Here is an 18,084-nt window from a genome sequence, read left to right as displayed (position 1 = left end):
TTTAACCTAGACGTGTTGCTTACAGAGCATAGTCTACAATTGTTATTTCCAGCTCTCCGTTTAAAGGATCCAAAACTCACCCATGTTTTATTGATGCGGAGCTTCCTCGAGAAAGTATTGCTGTCCTTGTAAATTTCGGTTGGGACGTGCAGACTGCAGAGATGAAATATTTACAGGGAGATTAAATATTTCAGAGCAGCACCTTGTCCCTCGCCTTTCACTTTTCACTGCTGCATTTCGAGATCTTATCCTTTATTTACCTATATTTACCGTGTTTGTGTGATAATATGGGTGAATGAATGGCCACTGAGTCACCTTAGGATTTTTATCTGCTCATTCTAGCACTTTATAAGCTGTGAATGGTCAATTTTACTTAGCTGACGCGGCCTATTTGCTCGTAAAATCAGGCCTATTTCTGCCAAACAAATCCATCCGCGTCAGGGGATGATATACAAATTCTTAATTATTAAGATTTGTATTTTAATTTGTAATGCTGCAGCGGTTTCCATTAAACCAGCATGAGAATGAACAGCTTCCTGTGCAGAAGGCATTTCATAACCCCGCATCCAGACTCTATAATTCATGCAAAAAGAGCCCGAAGGGGATTCAGCTCGAGTGTGTGCTGCGTGCGTGCGTACGCGTGCATGGAAGAGATAGAGAGAGAGAGAGAGAGAGAGATTGAGAGAGATAGAGAGAGAGTGAGTGAGTGTGTGTATATGGGGGGTGGGGGATCTGTGAAAATAATATCAGGCTTTTCCGTCAGAATGAACTTTACTACTGTATCCAGCCATGAAATAATCTGACCCGACACTTCAAACCATCTGCGCTATCTATCCGCCCTCTTATTTACTAAATCAGCCTGTGCACAAAACGGAGTGTGTCTGATACTAGAGCCCATAGCCTGCCAGGGTCATCATAATCCTATATATAGCCTAAATATGTAAATATAAATATATGTACACACAAGGTTTCTCCTCTGCTGCTTTGACATCACAGCCTGTGAGCAGCCTAATACAAACATACTGTAAATAAAGGCAGTTTAAGTTACAGTGTGGGAGCTACAGTCTGCAGGAATAACCATCCCACACTCACACTCACTCACACACATTCACACACAGGAGACTGTCAATATAACAGCAATCAATTAGCCTGTGTTTTTCAAAAAGAGCATTTATTCATAGCCCACATAAAAGAGCATGCATCATCGTAACTTCGACTCTGATATAATTTATTATGCTTAATAAATTATCACTTTTGTGAGGTTGAAAAATGCGGGGAGCCTCGGCTAACTCTGTTCAAGGTTGTGAAACAGAGTTGGCTGCAAATTCAGTCCTGTTGAGATAAAGGCCACATTGACCCTTTTTGAAGGATGTTTTCAATCAACACCAGTTTTAGTTTATGAAAAAAGCGTATAAGCTTGTAATAAATAACGAACTGCATGCTTATGCGTGTAAAAATGAAATCACAATTAAATGGTAGGCTATAAATTATTTCACACGTGTGCTTATGGTATAGAAATATAATTACACCGTTAAAAACAATTTATTTCATGATAAATATCCACATGGTGTAAAACTCAGCTGGGCAAGTGATATCGTCCTAAATGTAAAAATATGATGCTGATATTTGGCCTCGGGCTGGGCTGGGCAGGGCAGGGTGTCATTTTGCCTCCCAAAGTTGGTTTGGAGAGCTGTAAAGGCAGCCTGAGCTGTGTGTGTTCTCATATAGACTGAAGGGTCTTTCTTTACAAAGGCACGGGCTGTTTCTTAAAGCACGGCGGGGCAGCTAAACGTTTGAAGACGCGACGCAAAAAAGGTCAAAATGTTTATATTATTTCTGAAAAGGGAGGTGCTGAGATCTCCTTTCCGCCTGATTGGCCGAACTTGACAGTGATTGACGTGCATCCATGGCAACCGGGCAGCCAATCTGCCAAGTCCAATAGGAAATCATCGGAGGGGGCTTGACTGTCTTTTTCTCCCCCCTTTAAAAAAAACCATCTCGGCTCCGGCTTTAATTCTTTCGTTACTTTCATTCCCAGCCTACCTTGAAAATTACATCGTGGCTCCGGCTGTGGTTCCCTCGCGTCCTCAGCCCTTTGCCTGCCAAGTTAACCCAGCCCGAGGATGCGGTAGCCGGCCCCCCGCGCACCATCGGTCCTCCTCCGCGGTGTTTGGCGTTTGGCGTTCTCCCGACGTTGCTCAGACGTCTGGTTCGGCAACTTTGGGATTGTCTTGTTTTTGGAGGGTCTTGGAGAACCGCGGCGAACTGAGAGAAGCGGCGGAGGAGTCGACGCGGAGGAGAGAGAGTGCTGGAGAGGAGAAAGGAGGAGGAGAGGGAAACACAGGAGAAGCCTCCATGTTTCAGCTGCCCATCTTGAATTTCAGCCCCCAGCAGGTCGCCGGGGTCTGCGAGACTCTGGAGGAGAGCGGGGACGTGGAGCGCCTGGGCCGCTTCCTGTGGTCGCTCCCCGTCGCGCCGGCGGCCTGCGAGGTCCTCAACAAGAACGAGTCGGTGCTGAGGGCCCGGGCCGTCGTCGCTTTCCACACGGGCAATTTTCGCGAACTTTACCACATCCTGGAGAACCACAAGTTCACCAAAGAGTCGCACACAAAGCTGCAGGCGCTGTGGCTCGAGGCGCACTACCAGGAGGCGGAGAAGCTGCGGGGACGCCCGCTGGGGCCGGTGGACAAATACCGAGTGCGAAAGAAGTTCCCCCTACCCAGAACCATTTGGGACGGAGAGCAGAAAACCCACTGCTTCAAGGAGAGAACCCGGCACTTGTTAAGAGAATGGTATTTGCAGGATCCCTACCCGAATCCCAGTAAAAAGAGAGAGCTTGCACAGGCGACAGGACTCACACCCACACAAGTAGGAAACTGGTTCAAAAACCGCAGACAAAGAGACAGAGCGGCGGCCGCCAAGAACAGGTGAGACCCGTGCATCTGCAAGGTTTCTGACCACGACACCTGCAACACAAAGCTACTTTTCTGGACGTAGTAAAAAGAAAAAGTCTTCCTGTCATGTGATTTAAAGCCATTCAGTTTAATGCAACTAAACAGGCCGTAACACACGCTGCTGGAGACAGACAGGTCTGACATAATTTCTAGAGATTAAAAATAAACCTGTAATGTAAATATAAAATAGATTTTTGCTATAAATGCTGTTCATTACATCTGTTTCGTTCGTGTATTTTAAGGGTGCCTAAAATACAGAAAATAGCAGCCAGTAGTGATGCTAATAAATAATATGTAATGCATTGATTTCATGTAATTTTTCACTATTTATATTTTTCTTTTTTATGTTTATTGTGATCAACAAAGCCCCATAAATGGAATTAACTCTTTAATTGTTGTGAATAAGATTAGCACAAATCTGGAGAGCAAAATTGAGGCTAACAAGGAATAAGCTAAATTTCCTTTTAATGGCTATTCGATTTTAGTCCACTTAAGGTCAATTAATTTCCTCTGTTAATGTCAAAGGCTACCTTTTAAATGTTTTTAACCAGATAATAGGTTTTTATTTACAATCACAATTTAAGTAAATGTGTTGAAAGGCCTTTATATGCAGCTAAATCTGCTCTGATTTTCCTGTGGTTGAATGATAATGCTTTATAGTAATATCTGAGGTCTTAATAAGAACAGCATTGAAATTATCCTGTAAGTATAGCCTCCTTTTTAAGGAAAGTAATGGTTTGTTCTGATGCTTGTGCTAAAAATCTACCATAAATGTGCAGGGCCTGATTGTTGATAAGGACTATATGTTCAGTCATGCGTCCATCGAAAATAAAATAGCTCTTCTGTCTTGGTGTCATTTCAGTGTTATGTTAAATCATTTCTGGCTGGTAAATTTCATTTAGTATTTTAATGTTTTTAATTGACTATTAGTTTACAAAATGTGAAAAAAAAATAGAACACATCTGATATATTTGCTACAAAATAAAATGACGCTTGGTTAAATAGCATCACTGGAAGTAGCTGCTTTGCTAGCAGTAGGCTATGATGCTTTCAGAAATAATGTTGTGAAGAACATGAATGTTATCGTTATAGTAAGCGCATGGTATAGTATAAAATGCTCTGCACATGGCATAGTATAAAATGCTCTGCACATGGTATAGTATAAAATGCTCTGCACATGGTATAGTATAAAATGCTCTGCACATGGACCTTTTCTTCTGTAACATTGTCTCTGTGTCTTCTGCCCTCGCAGGCTCCAGCAGCAGGTCCTTTCCGGCGGCTCGGTTCGCTCCCTGGCGGATGAGGACGGCACCGTGGACCGGCTGGGCAACTCGTCCAGTCCGGAGGCCAGTCTGTCCAGCAAAGCAGCCGCCTCCGCCATCTCCATCACCTCCAGCGACAGTGAATGTGACATCTGACGGCCACAGCGAGGGTGTCGATGAATTAGAGGGTGGATGCGACTGAGAGACAATCTTAATAAAAACAAGTCATAGTGCCTGCGTTGAGTAACAAAACAACACAAACACACACGGACTGATATTTGACGGGTGCCAAATCTGTGATCTGCGGCCTATATTTTTCTTTGCGTTTTACCCACGCGTGGATAACAGAACTTAACACGGACAACACATGTTTGACGGACTAATAAACCAACGACCCGAGATGAAAAGTAAAGAATAAAGAAGAAAATTAAAAAAAAAATGTGGGAGGGGGGGATTGAGGCACCCGAGCGTCTAACCTGCTGTTCTCTGTGGGTATTTCATGTTGAAAAAGAACTGTGATATTTTTACTTTACTTTCAAAGTTTTATAAATAATGTTTATTTGCCTATTTAAAAAAAACCGATCTGCTCTTGTCTCTTCGAATTTCATATTCATTTGCTTGGTGTTTTTAATACTTACCTTGTACACAGGTGAACCTGTTGAGCATGCGCGCTTTAGTGGAAATGTGTTTCAGTAAAAGGAAAAAAGAGATAACTTAATAAAATAATTGTTGGTCAAAAAAGGATAGACTTTATTTTTTTTATTGAGGGCTGCTTTGTGGGAACAATCAGCGTGTTGATTTTATTTGAATATCAATTCTCTATAAAAGCCTCCCTGTGAAGGATCTTCGTGATTATAGCGCCTTGCTGCTGGATTGCCTGACACGTTTTGGAGCGAGCCCTAATTGGCCAACATGCTCTGCGTCGTGTAATGCAGGGTGACAGCGCGAGGTCAGCGAGAGGCCGGCTCACTAACCCGGATGATCTGCGAGAGAGATCATAGAGCTCAAAACACAGCAGATTGACAAAATAGGCTTTATTCTGCTCGTGCATGGAGGAGAAACCGTAAAGAGACGAGACTTAAATCATTCAAGGGATATTTTTTTCCCCAAGACACCTACAGCGTGTTTTTAAAGAAAGACTAGTGCATCAGAAAAAGGGCTATAACTGCGCTTGTGATGGATTCATCATGGAAAAATCAATCACATAATTTACTGAAACAGTTTTGCCTTAATGCACACCTGTAGCATTATTCTAAAATGATATAAGAAAATGTGATTGTTATAATTGACTAAAGATGTTAGGCCTACCTCCAGGAATTAAATTTAAACGCTTAAAATCTGCCACAGTATTTCGAAGTGAGTGCTGTTTCTCATACTTGTTCATCTTAACTTAATTTATTATTATTATTATTATTTTTTTTTTTTAGACTTTATTTTTCCTGTTTTGTAACACATATTATACAAACAATACTGAGAACATAAGACAGACAGGGTCCTCATCACGAGTGAGGTAAAATGCTTGACATGATATACCATAGTAAGGGACAGAGAGGAGAAAAAAACGCAAGGACTTTAAAGAAATTCTAAGACACTTAAGAACTGGACATGCATGCTGTAGAATAACAGCTATAGCCACCCCACTATTTGTTTGTTTGTTTATTTAAGATCCTGTCAGTTCAAGGTTGTCCACAAGGGGCACAAACAACGCATTTTCCACAGCAGAACATATGAAAATATAGACATCATTACGCATTCATACAAGTTGTCCAGTTCTTCCAATATTTTTCACTTTGTTTCGTTGCATGTCGTAGTGAGAAAGTCAGTTGTTCCATACAATACATTTCTTGAATAGTTTCTTTCCATTCATTGATGGTTGGGGATTCTTTATTCAGCCATTTCCTCGTCATGGCTTTCTTAGCTATACTAGCTAATAGTAAACTTAGTTAGTTTTTTATTGCTGTAATTGTTCTGCTACCTTATACTAATTTAATATCCCAGCACACAATTTAATCCCAGTTTTAGAACATGTAAGGTAGAATATATTTCTTGCATAAGGCTGCTACAAACTGAAAACGATTCAAGACTGTTTACCCTAAAAGATGCTCAAAGTCTTTTAGTGATGAGAAACAGGATAAGAGAAAAAAGTGAGCAAACAGACAGAACCAGAAGTTAAAGTCGAGCTTTTCCATCTGATGGGACAGACACCTGGTTTGCTCCAATTTGTATTTAATGAGTCTACAGTAACTTCAGCAGCAGACAAAAGCCTTTGAGCTACTAAAGAGAGATAGAGAGAGGAAACAAGTGAAGGGAAAGTAAAGGGGTTGGGGGGGTTCTTTTTATATTTTTTGCTGCTCTTCTTTCAAAACCACGGGGACAAAATGGCTGAATATTTCCGTTTCTATTGAAAATAAGGACGACCGGAGGGGACTGGATGAAAAAGTCTTTCTCGCAGTCAATAAGGTTGTCAAACTGGTCAGCGGTAATCAGTGCTAATGATGGGTCTGGGGTCCCCGCGCGGACAAAAGGGGCCCTGCCGCTGTTTTGTGAAGGGGAGCGAGCGCGGGTCCCTCTCTAAAGAAAAGAGTCCTATGAGGGGAGTCTGGGCCACAGAAATCACAACTTCTCCAGTGTGTGTGTGTGTGAGTGTGTGTGTGTGTCTGCGCTTCAGTGTGAGCTCATGGCTTGGCCTATTAAACGGCTTTAATTACCAGTTGATTGTTTTCTGACGGGTAGTAGCCTTCTAATAGATTCAGCACATAGTCATAACTGTAATGAATGGGCTAAAAATGTAATAAATCACCCCATCTTAATTCACCTGCAGCGCTATAGAGCACATGCTTCTCTGTGGGTTGCTCTGGCTGCTGTAAGCTGAAGTATCTCTAGGTATTACTAAATATTTGGACGAGTTAAAGGTGTCACATCAATGCAGTTAACCTAACGTGAGGGGAGGCTCTTTTCAGCTCTGTTGTGATATGTGTGGAAGGGCAGGCTGCAGCCTTGACTTTTTATTGTTATTGAATGTGTCAACGTGGTTCAGTGCAGACACTCTGAGGCACGGTATAGTTTTTCAGCAGAAATAACCGCACACATGGAGGCCTGTCAGGGTATCTGTCTGCCAAGAGTCTGCATTAGGTTGTTTCTGATTCATTTTAGGTATTCAAACAGTTGAAACACCTCGTTTGAAAAGCTGAATTTGATGCATATTTTCGCATTTGAGAACATTCAGGGTGCTACTCCATGTTTTGATAATAATAATGTGCTTTTTAAAAATCCAAGTATAAAAATAGCACCATATTACTAAAAGTCCAAAAGATTAAACAATAAAATTCAGAATGAGTATGCTAGTATATCCCTTAATATCCAATGTTGTTAGGCTACGTGGTTTAAGAGTTTATAATGAGGTCTAAATCACGATACGATGTTGTATCGTTTCACTTGTATTTATTCAAAAATATATAGGCTGCTGTATGTGTGAGTGAATCTTACATTTGATGATAAGAAACAATATTTTCACTTTGTTTTGATGATATGAACTCATTGATCTTTGAATGATAAATCGTGCCTACACTCCATATTTCAACGTGTATATGGAGTTCAGTGTGTGTTCAAGTAGTCCTAGAAAAGGCCAGCCTGTTTGAGTTCAAGCAGGAGTTGTTTCCAAGGCGAGAGATTTACAGGGCAGAAATGAGTGATTTGAAACTGTAGCCTTGCTTAGCTATATGGTGGCATACTGAATAACCTGTTATCTACAGTCTGCAAACAGAGAATGCCACAGATACGAGATGCTGTAGAAACGTCCTTGTCTTGCTCTTAAGTCCCTGTGTCAAACTGCAAGGATGGAGGTGAGGACTCTGTGCACTGCAGTAGTTTATGTCAAAATGAGTCCGTTCATCTTTTATCACATTATCAGAGGCAAAAACTAACGCTTTAATGTGTTTCTTTTAATAAATATAACCGCATTCAGGCTTTTTTTTTTATTTGAGGGATGATTGAGTCAAGCAGCTTTGAAAAGTCCAACCTGTAAGTGTCATCTCTGTGTCCTGAAAACAAACCAGACTTGCATGGTTTCTCACCTTTTACTGCAACGTTATGCCTTCTTCATTCCGCTTCACAAATACGCTTTTGTAATCATGACCGGTTGATTAACTGTGATACCATGAAATTGTAACACTTGTTGAAGGACACAACCTTGAGGAGACAGTTATAAGGGTCTCTTATCTGTGGAACCTGCTGCTCTGAAAACCTGCTTTCTGTCTGCCAAGAGGTCTAAAATCAAACCTGCTGTACGGAGGCTACTAATAGAGAAGTGTTACATGATAAATACTGTATCTTTCATGGAACTATTTTTTTTAATTAGTTGGCAAAATTGAAAGCTCAAACACCCAAAATAAGATACACGACATCCTTTAGAATCCGATAAAAGAAATTAAAACAGCAATTTTCCTGATTGATCTTTCAAACTTCTTCATAATAACAAAAGTAAGAGCGACAGGTCTGTCTGTGCTGGTTCAATATTTGACTTCCATTGACATCCACGCACATTGATAACCATAATGAACCACTGGAAACGTGCAGAGAGTGTGCTTCACTATCCAGAGCATGAAAGCTTCAACAGGGCTCAGTTTTTAGGAGACTGCTGAAGTATAATCTGGACCTGCTGCTTCTAAACAGTCTCATCGACCCGGCACCGAGTCATGCAGTCATTTGACGGATGAGCTGGGGTTTTGCAGGTTGTTGCAATTTTGCAGCTAAACATTACAGTGTCGTCATGCAGAGACTTATGTTAGTTAAACTCTGATGCTCTGCAAATCTCTCCAGTGCTGAAATGTAAACGTGGAGTTTACTCTGTTAACAAGAGCATTTTTAAGCTGTTTTAAAGCTCACCTGCTTTCCCTGCGTTGTTTTAGTCATTTATTTTATTATTTTCACTCCACCACATTTAAATGCCACCTGTAGTTATTTGTTTCTGGTTTCTGATACAAAACAAACTCAGTTTTCACTTTAAAGCCTAAACAGACTGATATAAACCACAACAACACTTCTGCAGAAAAAGTAATATGAAACTTTTCATGCCCAGTTTTTGATTACTATTCAAACTTTTTAAACGAAATCATATTATTTTTATTATTATTATTATTATTATTATTATTATTATTATTATTATTATTATTATTATTATTATTATAAAAACGAATTCTATCACACCGTCTTTACACGCGTCCTGAGGTAGTTGAGGTCACTCGAGGAGAGGGGGTTTTGTTTTTGGTCCTCCGCCCCCCTTTTACAAACCACATCTCTCCATCCTCTCCGCACTCCAACAACTTTTCATTCACCCTGCCCGCTTGTTGTTTACAAGGTCAAACTGGAACTCACTGTGTGGTCTTTTGAGCCTCTGTTCTGTAGAGCAAAAGAAATCAACAGCGGTCATTTTCTGTCAGGTCATTGTGAAGCAAAGGCCATGAATTTATCTCAAAATATTCATTTGAAAGAAAGAAAGAAAGAAAGAAAGAAAGAAAGAAAGAAAAAACGCCCTTTCCCCTCAGTTATCCCATCCTTGGAAATAAAGCTATTAAATTGCCTTTATGTCTTCTTCCTTACTTGTCATTGTAGCTTGACCGATGTTTTTCTGACCATCAGGAAGTGTTTTTTTCTTTTAAGAAAAATTAAGAAACAACTCAGTTTTTGTTCACTTTATTCTGTATCTGCTTCATCTTCAGAAGCTTCACTGCTCCAACATCACTGAACCACTGACGCCCCCTGATGGTCAAGATGTATCACGTGAACCTGCATGAAGGATCCTAGAAAGTTTACCCAGCATTATTGCAGTTTTACACAACAACAATTTACACTTAAAACAAACAAAGATGATTCAATAAGTTTAAATGATTTATCTCCACACTGGAAGGTCCTGAGCCTTTTTTTAACTGTAAAACCAGAAAAATACATTAGGCTACTCATTATCATTTAATTTCATAGTGTAGATTATTCACTACAGATGATGGCACATTGTGTTATTTATTTGTTTAAACTTGAACCTTTACTAATAAGGCATAAACTAATTGTCTTTTTAATTTAACTTGAACTCAGTTAAAATTTCACCTTTCAAAATGCTGACCTCAAAGACTGAAAAATACTACAAGTTGTTAAAATTAAAATTAAATATAAATAATTAAAATAATAATTAAGAATATAGAAGTCATTCAGGGTCAGTGACTCATGTCCTAACTCATGAAATTATCTACTTATGTTATTCTCCTCTGTATCAATAGTGAACGCTGCAGGAGAGTTTCAGCACCATGGACAGGGACAGGGCCTGGTACCTACTCTACACCTGATTCATCAACATTACCCATTACAGTATGTTGTAACAAATTAAATCATCATTTATCAGTCTTATCATTATCATCATTCTACATCAAACATTATGTAATGAGCAAATCAATGCTCTGAACAGTGCGTACCCCTGTGGCCAAAATTATGTGGACACCAGAACATTACTCCCTCATGTCAAACATCTCATTATAATCGGCCACATAGATTGATATAGATTAATTGATATATGTTATTTTCCTGTGTTTTACAGTCTCATCAGTATTGTGTCACAGTGTGGAGCCAAGCCCCCATGATAATAATTAAGCCTGTTGCATCTCTGTACCACCAAGCCTTAAAAATAATGTATGAAAAACCCAGGAGATTGCATCACTGTCACTTAATGAAGCATCATGATTTGCTCAGTTTTGATCAATTAAAAAAAGTTTCCTATCTTAAACTGCTTTTTAAATTTGTAAAACTTAGCATCAGAAATCTTATGCAAATTTTTGGTCAGGTAAAACAGTGATAGGAACACCAGGGGCACTGCTAGTGGCAATTATAAAATCACACTTCTTAGATCTCCCTTAGGGAGTCGACTTTTCCATAAAAGGCTCTTAACCCTAGAACACTAATGTAACATTTAGTAACACCATCACTAACATCAGGGATATTTTACCCGAAATATAAAATGCCCAATAAAAAGTACTTCACATCAAAATATATAATAGTACAACAATACATTGCAAATTGATGTACTCCTCTTGTATTTCCCAGTACAAAACATCTCATAAAATGCAAAACAAGTATCATGGTGGAACCCTATAAAAATGCTCAAAAATTAGTGAAAAATTAGGGATGAAAATGATTTTTTCTTTTAATAATGGAGCTGGGAACTTGTTCTTTGGGCCACCCATTCCTGGGACACGTTAGCCTTATCCAGTGAAGGCACAGTCTCCCTGCATCACTGATAACTGTGGGAGAGATAAACGAAGAGTTTACTCTCAAACACTAACGTTGGGTGAAAATCACCCGAACGTGTCCCTGCTGAAAATAAAAAGGGATGGTAGAAGGGAAACCTACCTACCTTGGGTTTCATCAGAGAGCAGCATGAAGCTACCCAGGGACCCATGCAACTCAGACAGCAGCAACATAATGAAAATCACATAACCACAATCACATGGGTGAAACCCACCCAACGTTAGTGTTCTAGGGTTTAATGTGGAATACACTGCCAAACAAAATAAAATCAACACAAGATATGAAGCTCTTTAAAGGGTGACTAAAGCAAAATCAGAGATGGAAGTGTTTTTAACTATTTTATCATGAGCTCTAACAGTTTGTTGTAACTTTGTCACCTTGGTGTAATTATTTACCCTCTGAGCTTTTTTTTATTTTTCCACAGTTGTTATTGTATGCATGTTAATTTCTTTCTTTCTTTCTTTCTTTCATTCCTTTGATTCCTTTCTTCCTTTCTTTCTTTCTTTCTTTCTTTTATTCCTTTCTTTCTTTCTTTCTTTCTTTCTTTCTTTCTTTCTTTCTTTCTTTCTTTCTTTCTTTCAAGCCAAACAAGGAGCAGGAGTTGGAAACTAGCAATAGCTATACTGAAGCAAAATGACCACCGCTTTAAACAGCACCACGTCTGTGAAAAACTGGATGCTCTACTAACTTCGTGTCCCTCTTTTATTAGCGTTTACTCAGTGAAAGAATATTAAAGCATGCCTGACATAACACAGTTCACCTGGTTCTCAATATGAACAAATCCATGTCTGTCTTTAAAAGAACTGTAAATTAATCCTAATTCAGCAATACCAAGATATGATCTCTTTAACACAGCAATTTCAGCCCATCAACTGATCATGTTAAAATGAATGTAACAGTGAACAGTGATGAAAATGTAAAACCGTAAAGGTGAAGATGTAAAGTCATCCCTTTTTGTTCTTGGATTCATACACCACAGAAGTATTTAATTCTACATGTCACTGCAGTGCATTTAAATTCAAAACAGCTGACCTCCAAACATGTTTCAAAAAGATGAAAACAGAAGAACACTTACTTTAAAGTAGCCCTCTTGGAAAAATATTGTATAGTTGAAATTCCGACAGTTCACAGACACCTGAACTCATACACTTTTATTTCCTTTTTGTCTTGAGCAGAATGGTTAGGATCTATTCTCTAACAATGTTTTGAGTTTTAATAATGTATCAACTGTTAGAAAGTAAGAAATAGATCTTCAGTATTCCCATCTAATATAAGACCAATAAAAGGTTTGAAGCAGAATAAAATGGACATCCTTAAGAATATAAAAAGGACTCCACTTTACCCTTAGTCCAACATTAAATCATTTTCCTCATTTCATTGATTCATAATTGCCCTAAATGTAAGGAAATCACATGTAGAGCTGCATATTGATCATAAACTAATCCTCTGTTCTGCAGGTTATAACCCATCCAGGGCCCTTTAAGTCTGTCTGACATTGATTGCCCCCCCTTCAGCCCTGCTTTACATCAAATTCATGTTCAGGTCCTGAGCTGTGCTCCAGAGGCATCTCAGCAGAACAATCAATTAATCAACTGATACATTGATCCAAGGTTGGCCTGTCATCGTTCCATTCATATAATGTTTGCTTTACGCTGCACAGAATGTGAGGTAATTATGAGGCCAGCTCTAACACGGTGAAGTCATGTTCACATCAGAGGGTTACTCTCCCCACTGGACTGATATTGACCTGATGCTGAATGAAACGTCTGTTTGATCTGAAAACACGCTCTCTGAGTCCCTTCATTGTGATAACTCTGATATCAATAGAGAAGATCTTAGATGAAGCACAGAGGTCAGATGGTCTTCAGAATAATCACAGACTGTTGGTTTACAGAAGCTGAAGGGAAACAAACGGTTTCATGCTTATGCAGATTAAGTTATTTTAAAATACTAGGCTAAAAATAACAGTTGAGCATCAGCAAGTAAAATAAATAAGGAGGATACAATGCAGTATCCTAATTTGGACTCTGGTATGAACAGTTAGACCAGCAGGGGGCCCCAGAGGAAAAAGAGCTTTGTTTTCATTCATTCATTATCAACCTGTATGTTTGTAAACTGATGTATAATTTTCATGGACCTTGGTGTACTGGTGAATGATTGGACCTTTTCAACTTTTGACCAATTGGTAATCTACTATTTTTTAATCAATGAAACAATAGATGAAAATAAAAGTATAGATGTCATCACTTAAGCTTGGCACAACCATTATCCTCAGAGTCTGTCTTAAACTGCACCTAAACAAAGTTTGTGTTAGCAGTTTTGTTTATCTTGAAATACTTTTAATCTTTGCAGAGTTCTTCAACCTCTGGCTGCCTTTCTAGTTTGAAATGTTTTCATTAAACGGAGAAGTGCACAGAAAGATGCGCTGATGTGCAAGCATACTGTCAACTAAAATATTAGAGGCTCATGAGCCAAGTTCACAGAACAAACTTTGACATTTCACACAAGGGAAATAACAGGTGCAATGAACAAAAGAAGTGTGTCACTATCATGTCACACTGCGACATAACCCATGACCTAAATGATCAAATGACCAAAACAGAAGGAACCTGGATCTTTGGTCCTAAAGCTGTTCCCTATTTGGTGAAATTCAATGAGCTTGTTTTTGTTGTAACATCATATCGGCAGTTTATTCTTTCATGTGAAATATTTGAAAAAATAAAAGAGTAGTTGAATGCTTACAAAAAACGCTTGCAAAAACTCTTACTCAACACCACTAAGCACTAATGAATCTACAAAGGACAGGGATTAATGAAGTGTATTCTTCCTAGGCCAGTGAGTAGAATACAACATGTGACCACTAGATGGAGACAGTGACTAAAGCAAAAACGATATGAAATGTTGCTGTATTCTTCAGACATTAGTGGGGACCTGTCACTTGAAAAATGATCTTCTGCAGCTCAGTCATCAGCATTACAGATTTATATATATATATATATACATATGTATGTAAAGCTATTTCTTCTGCATCATGTATGTTTAAAAGAAAAGTCCTTAGATTGCAAGAAATTGGATGAGAACTCATTTTTTCAAAGTTTTTTGTGTATGTGTGTTTTAAGGCAAGTTTATTTATAAAGCACCATTCATACAAAGAGCAATTCAAAGTGCTTTACAGAGTCAAAAACAAAAGAAAAAACAGAACAGTGACCATCAACAAAAACAGACAGCAAACACTTAAAACATTTTATGAGCATTAAAAAATTGTATGCGGCCAGTTATGTTTGATCTACTCTCTCTCTCTTGCTCTGTGTACTTATGTAAATTAAACTACATAGTAAATAGTGTTGGGTCTTATTATTTCTTTAAATAAATTAAAATATTTCCTATGAATTAATTTTAACTTTTAATTTAATTTTTGCATTTAATTAGTTTTTACTCTTTAGTTTTTATTGTTTGATGTAATGCCAGAATTAAGAAAGGTCCACTTAGATTAATAATTTACTTGTATGCTATTATTATTTTTCTCAGTTGCATTATGCATTTTTTAATCTGTTTTTTCTACATATTCTATTTTAATTTTACAGTTTTTTATTATTTTAATTATTATTTCTTTTAAGGATCAACAACTTTTTAAATATGAACAGACAGGCATTTTTTACTTGTTTGAAAAATATATGAGACGTTATCATATTAGTGCTGCGTGTACTTGTTGTACCGATTTTGACCACAAGGTGGTGCTCAAGATCCACGCTGGAAAAGAAAAAGCTCAGTAGCTGGAAGTTCTGTATTTTCTGTCTCACTGTATCACCACAGGACTGCAGGTAAAACATGTAGATTGTATAAGGATCAATTTTTAAGCCTTGAATATATTCAGACTGCTTATAACCGACACAGGAAAGATTAAAAACCTTGTATTATAAGGTCCTTTACATGCTAAACAAATCTACAGTGACTGTTTTTGTATTTAAAAAGGACATCATATCTATTTAATAGTTCAAATTTAATGACTACTCTTCCATGCATTAATTGAACACACACTACATTATGTCTAACCGTGTAAGTACCTTCATATGTAAGCAGCTAACTGCAGGTACATTTGCAGCCCCGTGTAAACGAGCGGACAGCATTACTGGGCGCAGGGTGTGAACGTACATGTGTAAGAAAGTGTCGAGGTAGGGCGACGGCAGCAGTTGGGATTTTGAGGGTCTAAATTTAAACTCCCTGGTCTCCAGTTTCTGCAGCTGTCGCCAAGTTTAAGTTCAGCACCTTGAGCCTTTCTCAGGCATGCTCTGAGGTTGTAGTTCTGAATCTGCCTGACTCTGAGAAGCAGGGGCCCTTTAGGTGGATCTGCAGGAGCTCCAAATCAACCCAGTGTCATTAAGCTAACCTCTCCTTACAGTAGTTACCATCTCAAACACCTGTCCCTCTATTAACATGAATTCACATCACACTTCTTCTAAATGCTGTTTTATTGTTAAAACTGTTGTGGCACTTTCTATCCCCCCTGTTTATCCCAGAATGATATTAATGTTTGAGCAGGGACTGCTGCAGAGGGTTGTGGTACTTTGGATTTTTCTTGCTTTTTCAATTTGTTTTTGTAGAATCAGAAAATAAACAAAGCAGAATAAGAATTTGCAAATACATTTCTCATAGCCATCTAAGAGTTCTTCACTCTTCATACTGAGTCTGATATTTTCAACAATGCACTGGATACAAACACTGCCATTGTGGTCAAATATTTATTCCAGCTGGGGTCCGTTGTTTTCACAGAAGCAGACAGTAAGTCTAAAAAATATACAGTTTCATTTATAGTTTTCTTATCTCTGTACCGTCCACAGGCTTCCACTGGTACTGATCATGATGAGGAGCTCAGCAGTCTGTGCTGTCATGATTACAGGTACTGACAGCTTTAAAGGGCCACCCCGTGTTTCATTGTATTTAGTACACAACACATTCATGTTGTGTTGCTTTGTATCCTATTGTGTCAGATTTTTAGCATGTTACAAAGTGGATTACCACCAAAACAAGCAGAACCATGTGATTCATGAAGTTTTCAGCACCATAACTGCAGTTGAAAAGCTGCACCATCCATGAACACACTATTGATGAAAAATTAAGTCTGCATTTCAACATGTTACACAATGCTTTGAGATCTATGATTCATTCTTTCAATATTTAACTGAACATTTGATCCAAACTTAATTTCCAGGATGTCTCTAACTGATCTACTTTGTTTGGCAGGTTCCTTTGACAGACAATCTCTGCAGTTCACCAGGAGTTGGTGAGCTTTGAAGACACAGAAAGATGACGGTGAGAAGGCTTCTTCTTCTCTGCTGCTTCTTCAGAGGGTGAGCGTTTTTCTAACTTTTCTTCGACTTAATTAAGAGATTTCCGTCATTTTGATTGACTGACAGGTAGATATAGCTGTCGGCAGAACCCCTGGAAGAAGAGAAGTGTTCAGTATTTACAGAATTTGCTGCAAATTTAGAGATGTTTTTGCTCATTTCAGGATAGAGCACTCATAATACGCAGATATGTCTGTAAGGTTCAGGGAAAGGTCAATTTTACAGCAATATTATACTTTGTAAACCAAGTCTAGTGTGTCTCATTGTCTGCTCTGCTGCGGTGCTCTGACACATTTTCTGCAGAAGTGTTGAGAGGACCGTAAACAAAAGGGTTTGAATGTCTTCTGTACGAACTAGATAATGAACTGACTCACCTCGAGCATTGTTCTCTTCATTATATGTTACACAAGAAAAGGCCGATATCAGCCTGATAATACGACCTACTGATTTATCAGTCGAGCTCCGACAGATTGACTAACTGAGTGACTCTGAGAGTGCTGAGTAGTAGCACCCACAGTCCAGTGGCAGCTCTGTGCCTAATAACAGAGCTTAGCTGGCATACCAGAGCCGGTGGCACGTTGGTGTAGCGGTAACTCCGAGAGAGCCCGGTAATTACCACCGGCCGCTGACACCATGCTGCAAATGCACCAGGCAGCACAGAGGGGACCAGTGGAGCTTTCCGCCCCCCCTCCCTCTGCTGCCAGTGTGTCGAGCATGGTGATCAGCCATGACACACGTTTTCAGAGCCACAAACAGCAGGAACACATTTCCTGAGTGTTTAAAGACAGATTTAGAATATTTTGTGCATTAAAAGTCTTTCCCTCTCTCTGTCCCTCTCTCTCTGTGTGTCATCTTGGTCACACTTGACTGGATCACACACACTAAACACTAAACGAGGAGTCATGAAGGGTTTTCTCTCCGGAGAGGCCTGCTGGAAAACACTGCAGAGCCGGAATGGGAAGTTTATTTTGCTTGGTGCATGAATATCTGTGGGATGTGGGGCTCTGTGCGCAGAGGGCTGCAGGAGTACAACACTTTCTGCACAGAGGGGTTCATCACTGCAGCACCCTCACCTCCTCCACCTCTGTTCTCTGCATCCTAATAACTCATCAAATGTCTTTAATTTTTCTGCTTTCCCTCTTCTTCTCTCTCTCTGTTTCCCTCTTTCTCCTCCTATCATGTGCAGACTAAAAAAGGCCAAGCAGTTTTTCTCTGGGCCTTTTGTCCCTGCTC

The 18,084-nt window shown here is 39.1% G+C and overlaps 1 protein-coding gene and 1 long non-coding RNA gene across 3 annotated transcripts in view; both read left to right on the top strand.

Annotated features, from left to right (window-relative positions):
- LOC117806399 overlaps positions 1-18,084 on the top strand; it is a 39,446-nt gene that overhangs the window by 14,711 nt on the left and 6,651 nt on the right. Inside the window, exons 1-3 of one of the 2 annotated variants that reach the window (XR_004629662.1) lie at positions 15,166-15,327; positions 16,345-16,403; positions 16,748-16,854. This is a non-coding gene — a long non-coding RNA (uncharacterized LOC117806399). Of the gene's footprint in view, positions 1-15,165; positions 15,328-16,344; positions 16,404-16,747; positions 16,855-18,084 lie in introns of those variants that run through there. The other variant, XR_004629663.1, reaches the window with a different exon arrangement.
- Positions 1,865-4,451, top strand: six6a (SIX homeobox 6a). Its single transcript, XM_034675331.1, has 2 exons — positions 1,865-2,927; positions 4,207-4,451. The coding sequence occupies exons 1-2, from the start codon at positions 2,356-2,358 to the stop codon at positions 4,370-4,372; spliced, it is 738 nt and encodes a 245-aa protein (XP_034531222.1). The 5' UTR covers positions 1,865-2,355; the 3' UTR covers positions 4,373-4,451.

The sequence above is a fragment of the Notolabrus celidotus genome, chromosome 22, assembly GCF_009762535.1.
Source record: "Notolabrus celidotus isolate fNotCel1 chromosome 22, fNotCel1.pri, whole genome shotgun sequence".
In the NCBI taxonomy this organism is placed as follows: domain Eukaryota; kingdom Metazoa; phylum Chordata; class Actinopteri; order Labriformes; family Labridae; genus Notolabrus; species Notolabrus celidotus.
Note: the sequence above shows the minus strand (reverse complement) of the source record. Positions and strands in the feature narration are given on the sequence as shown.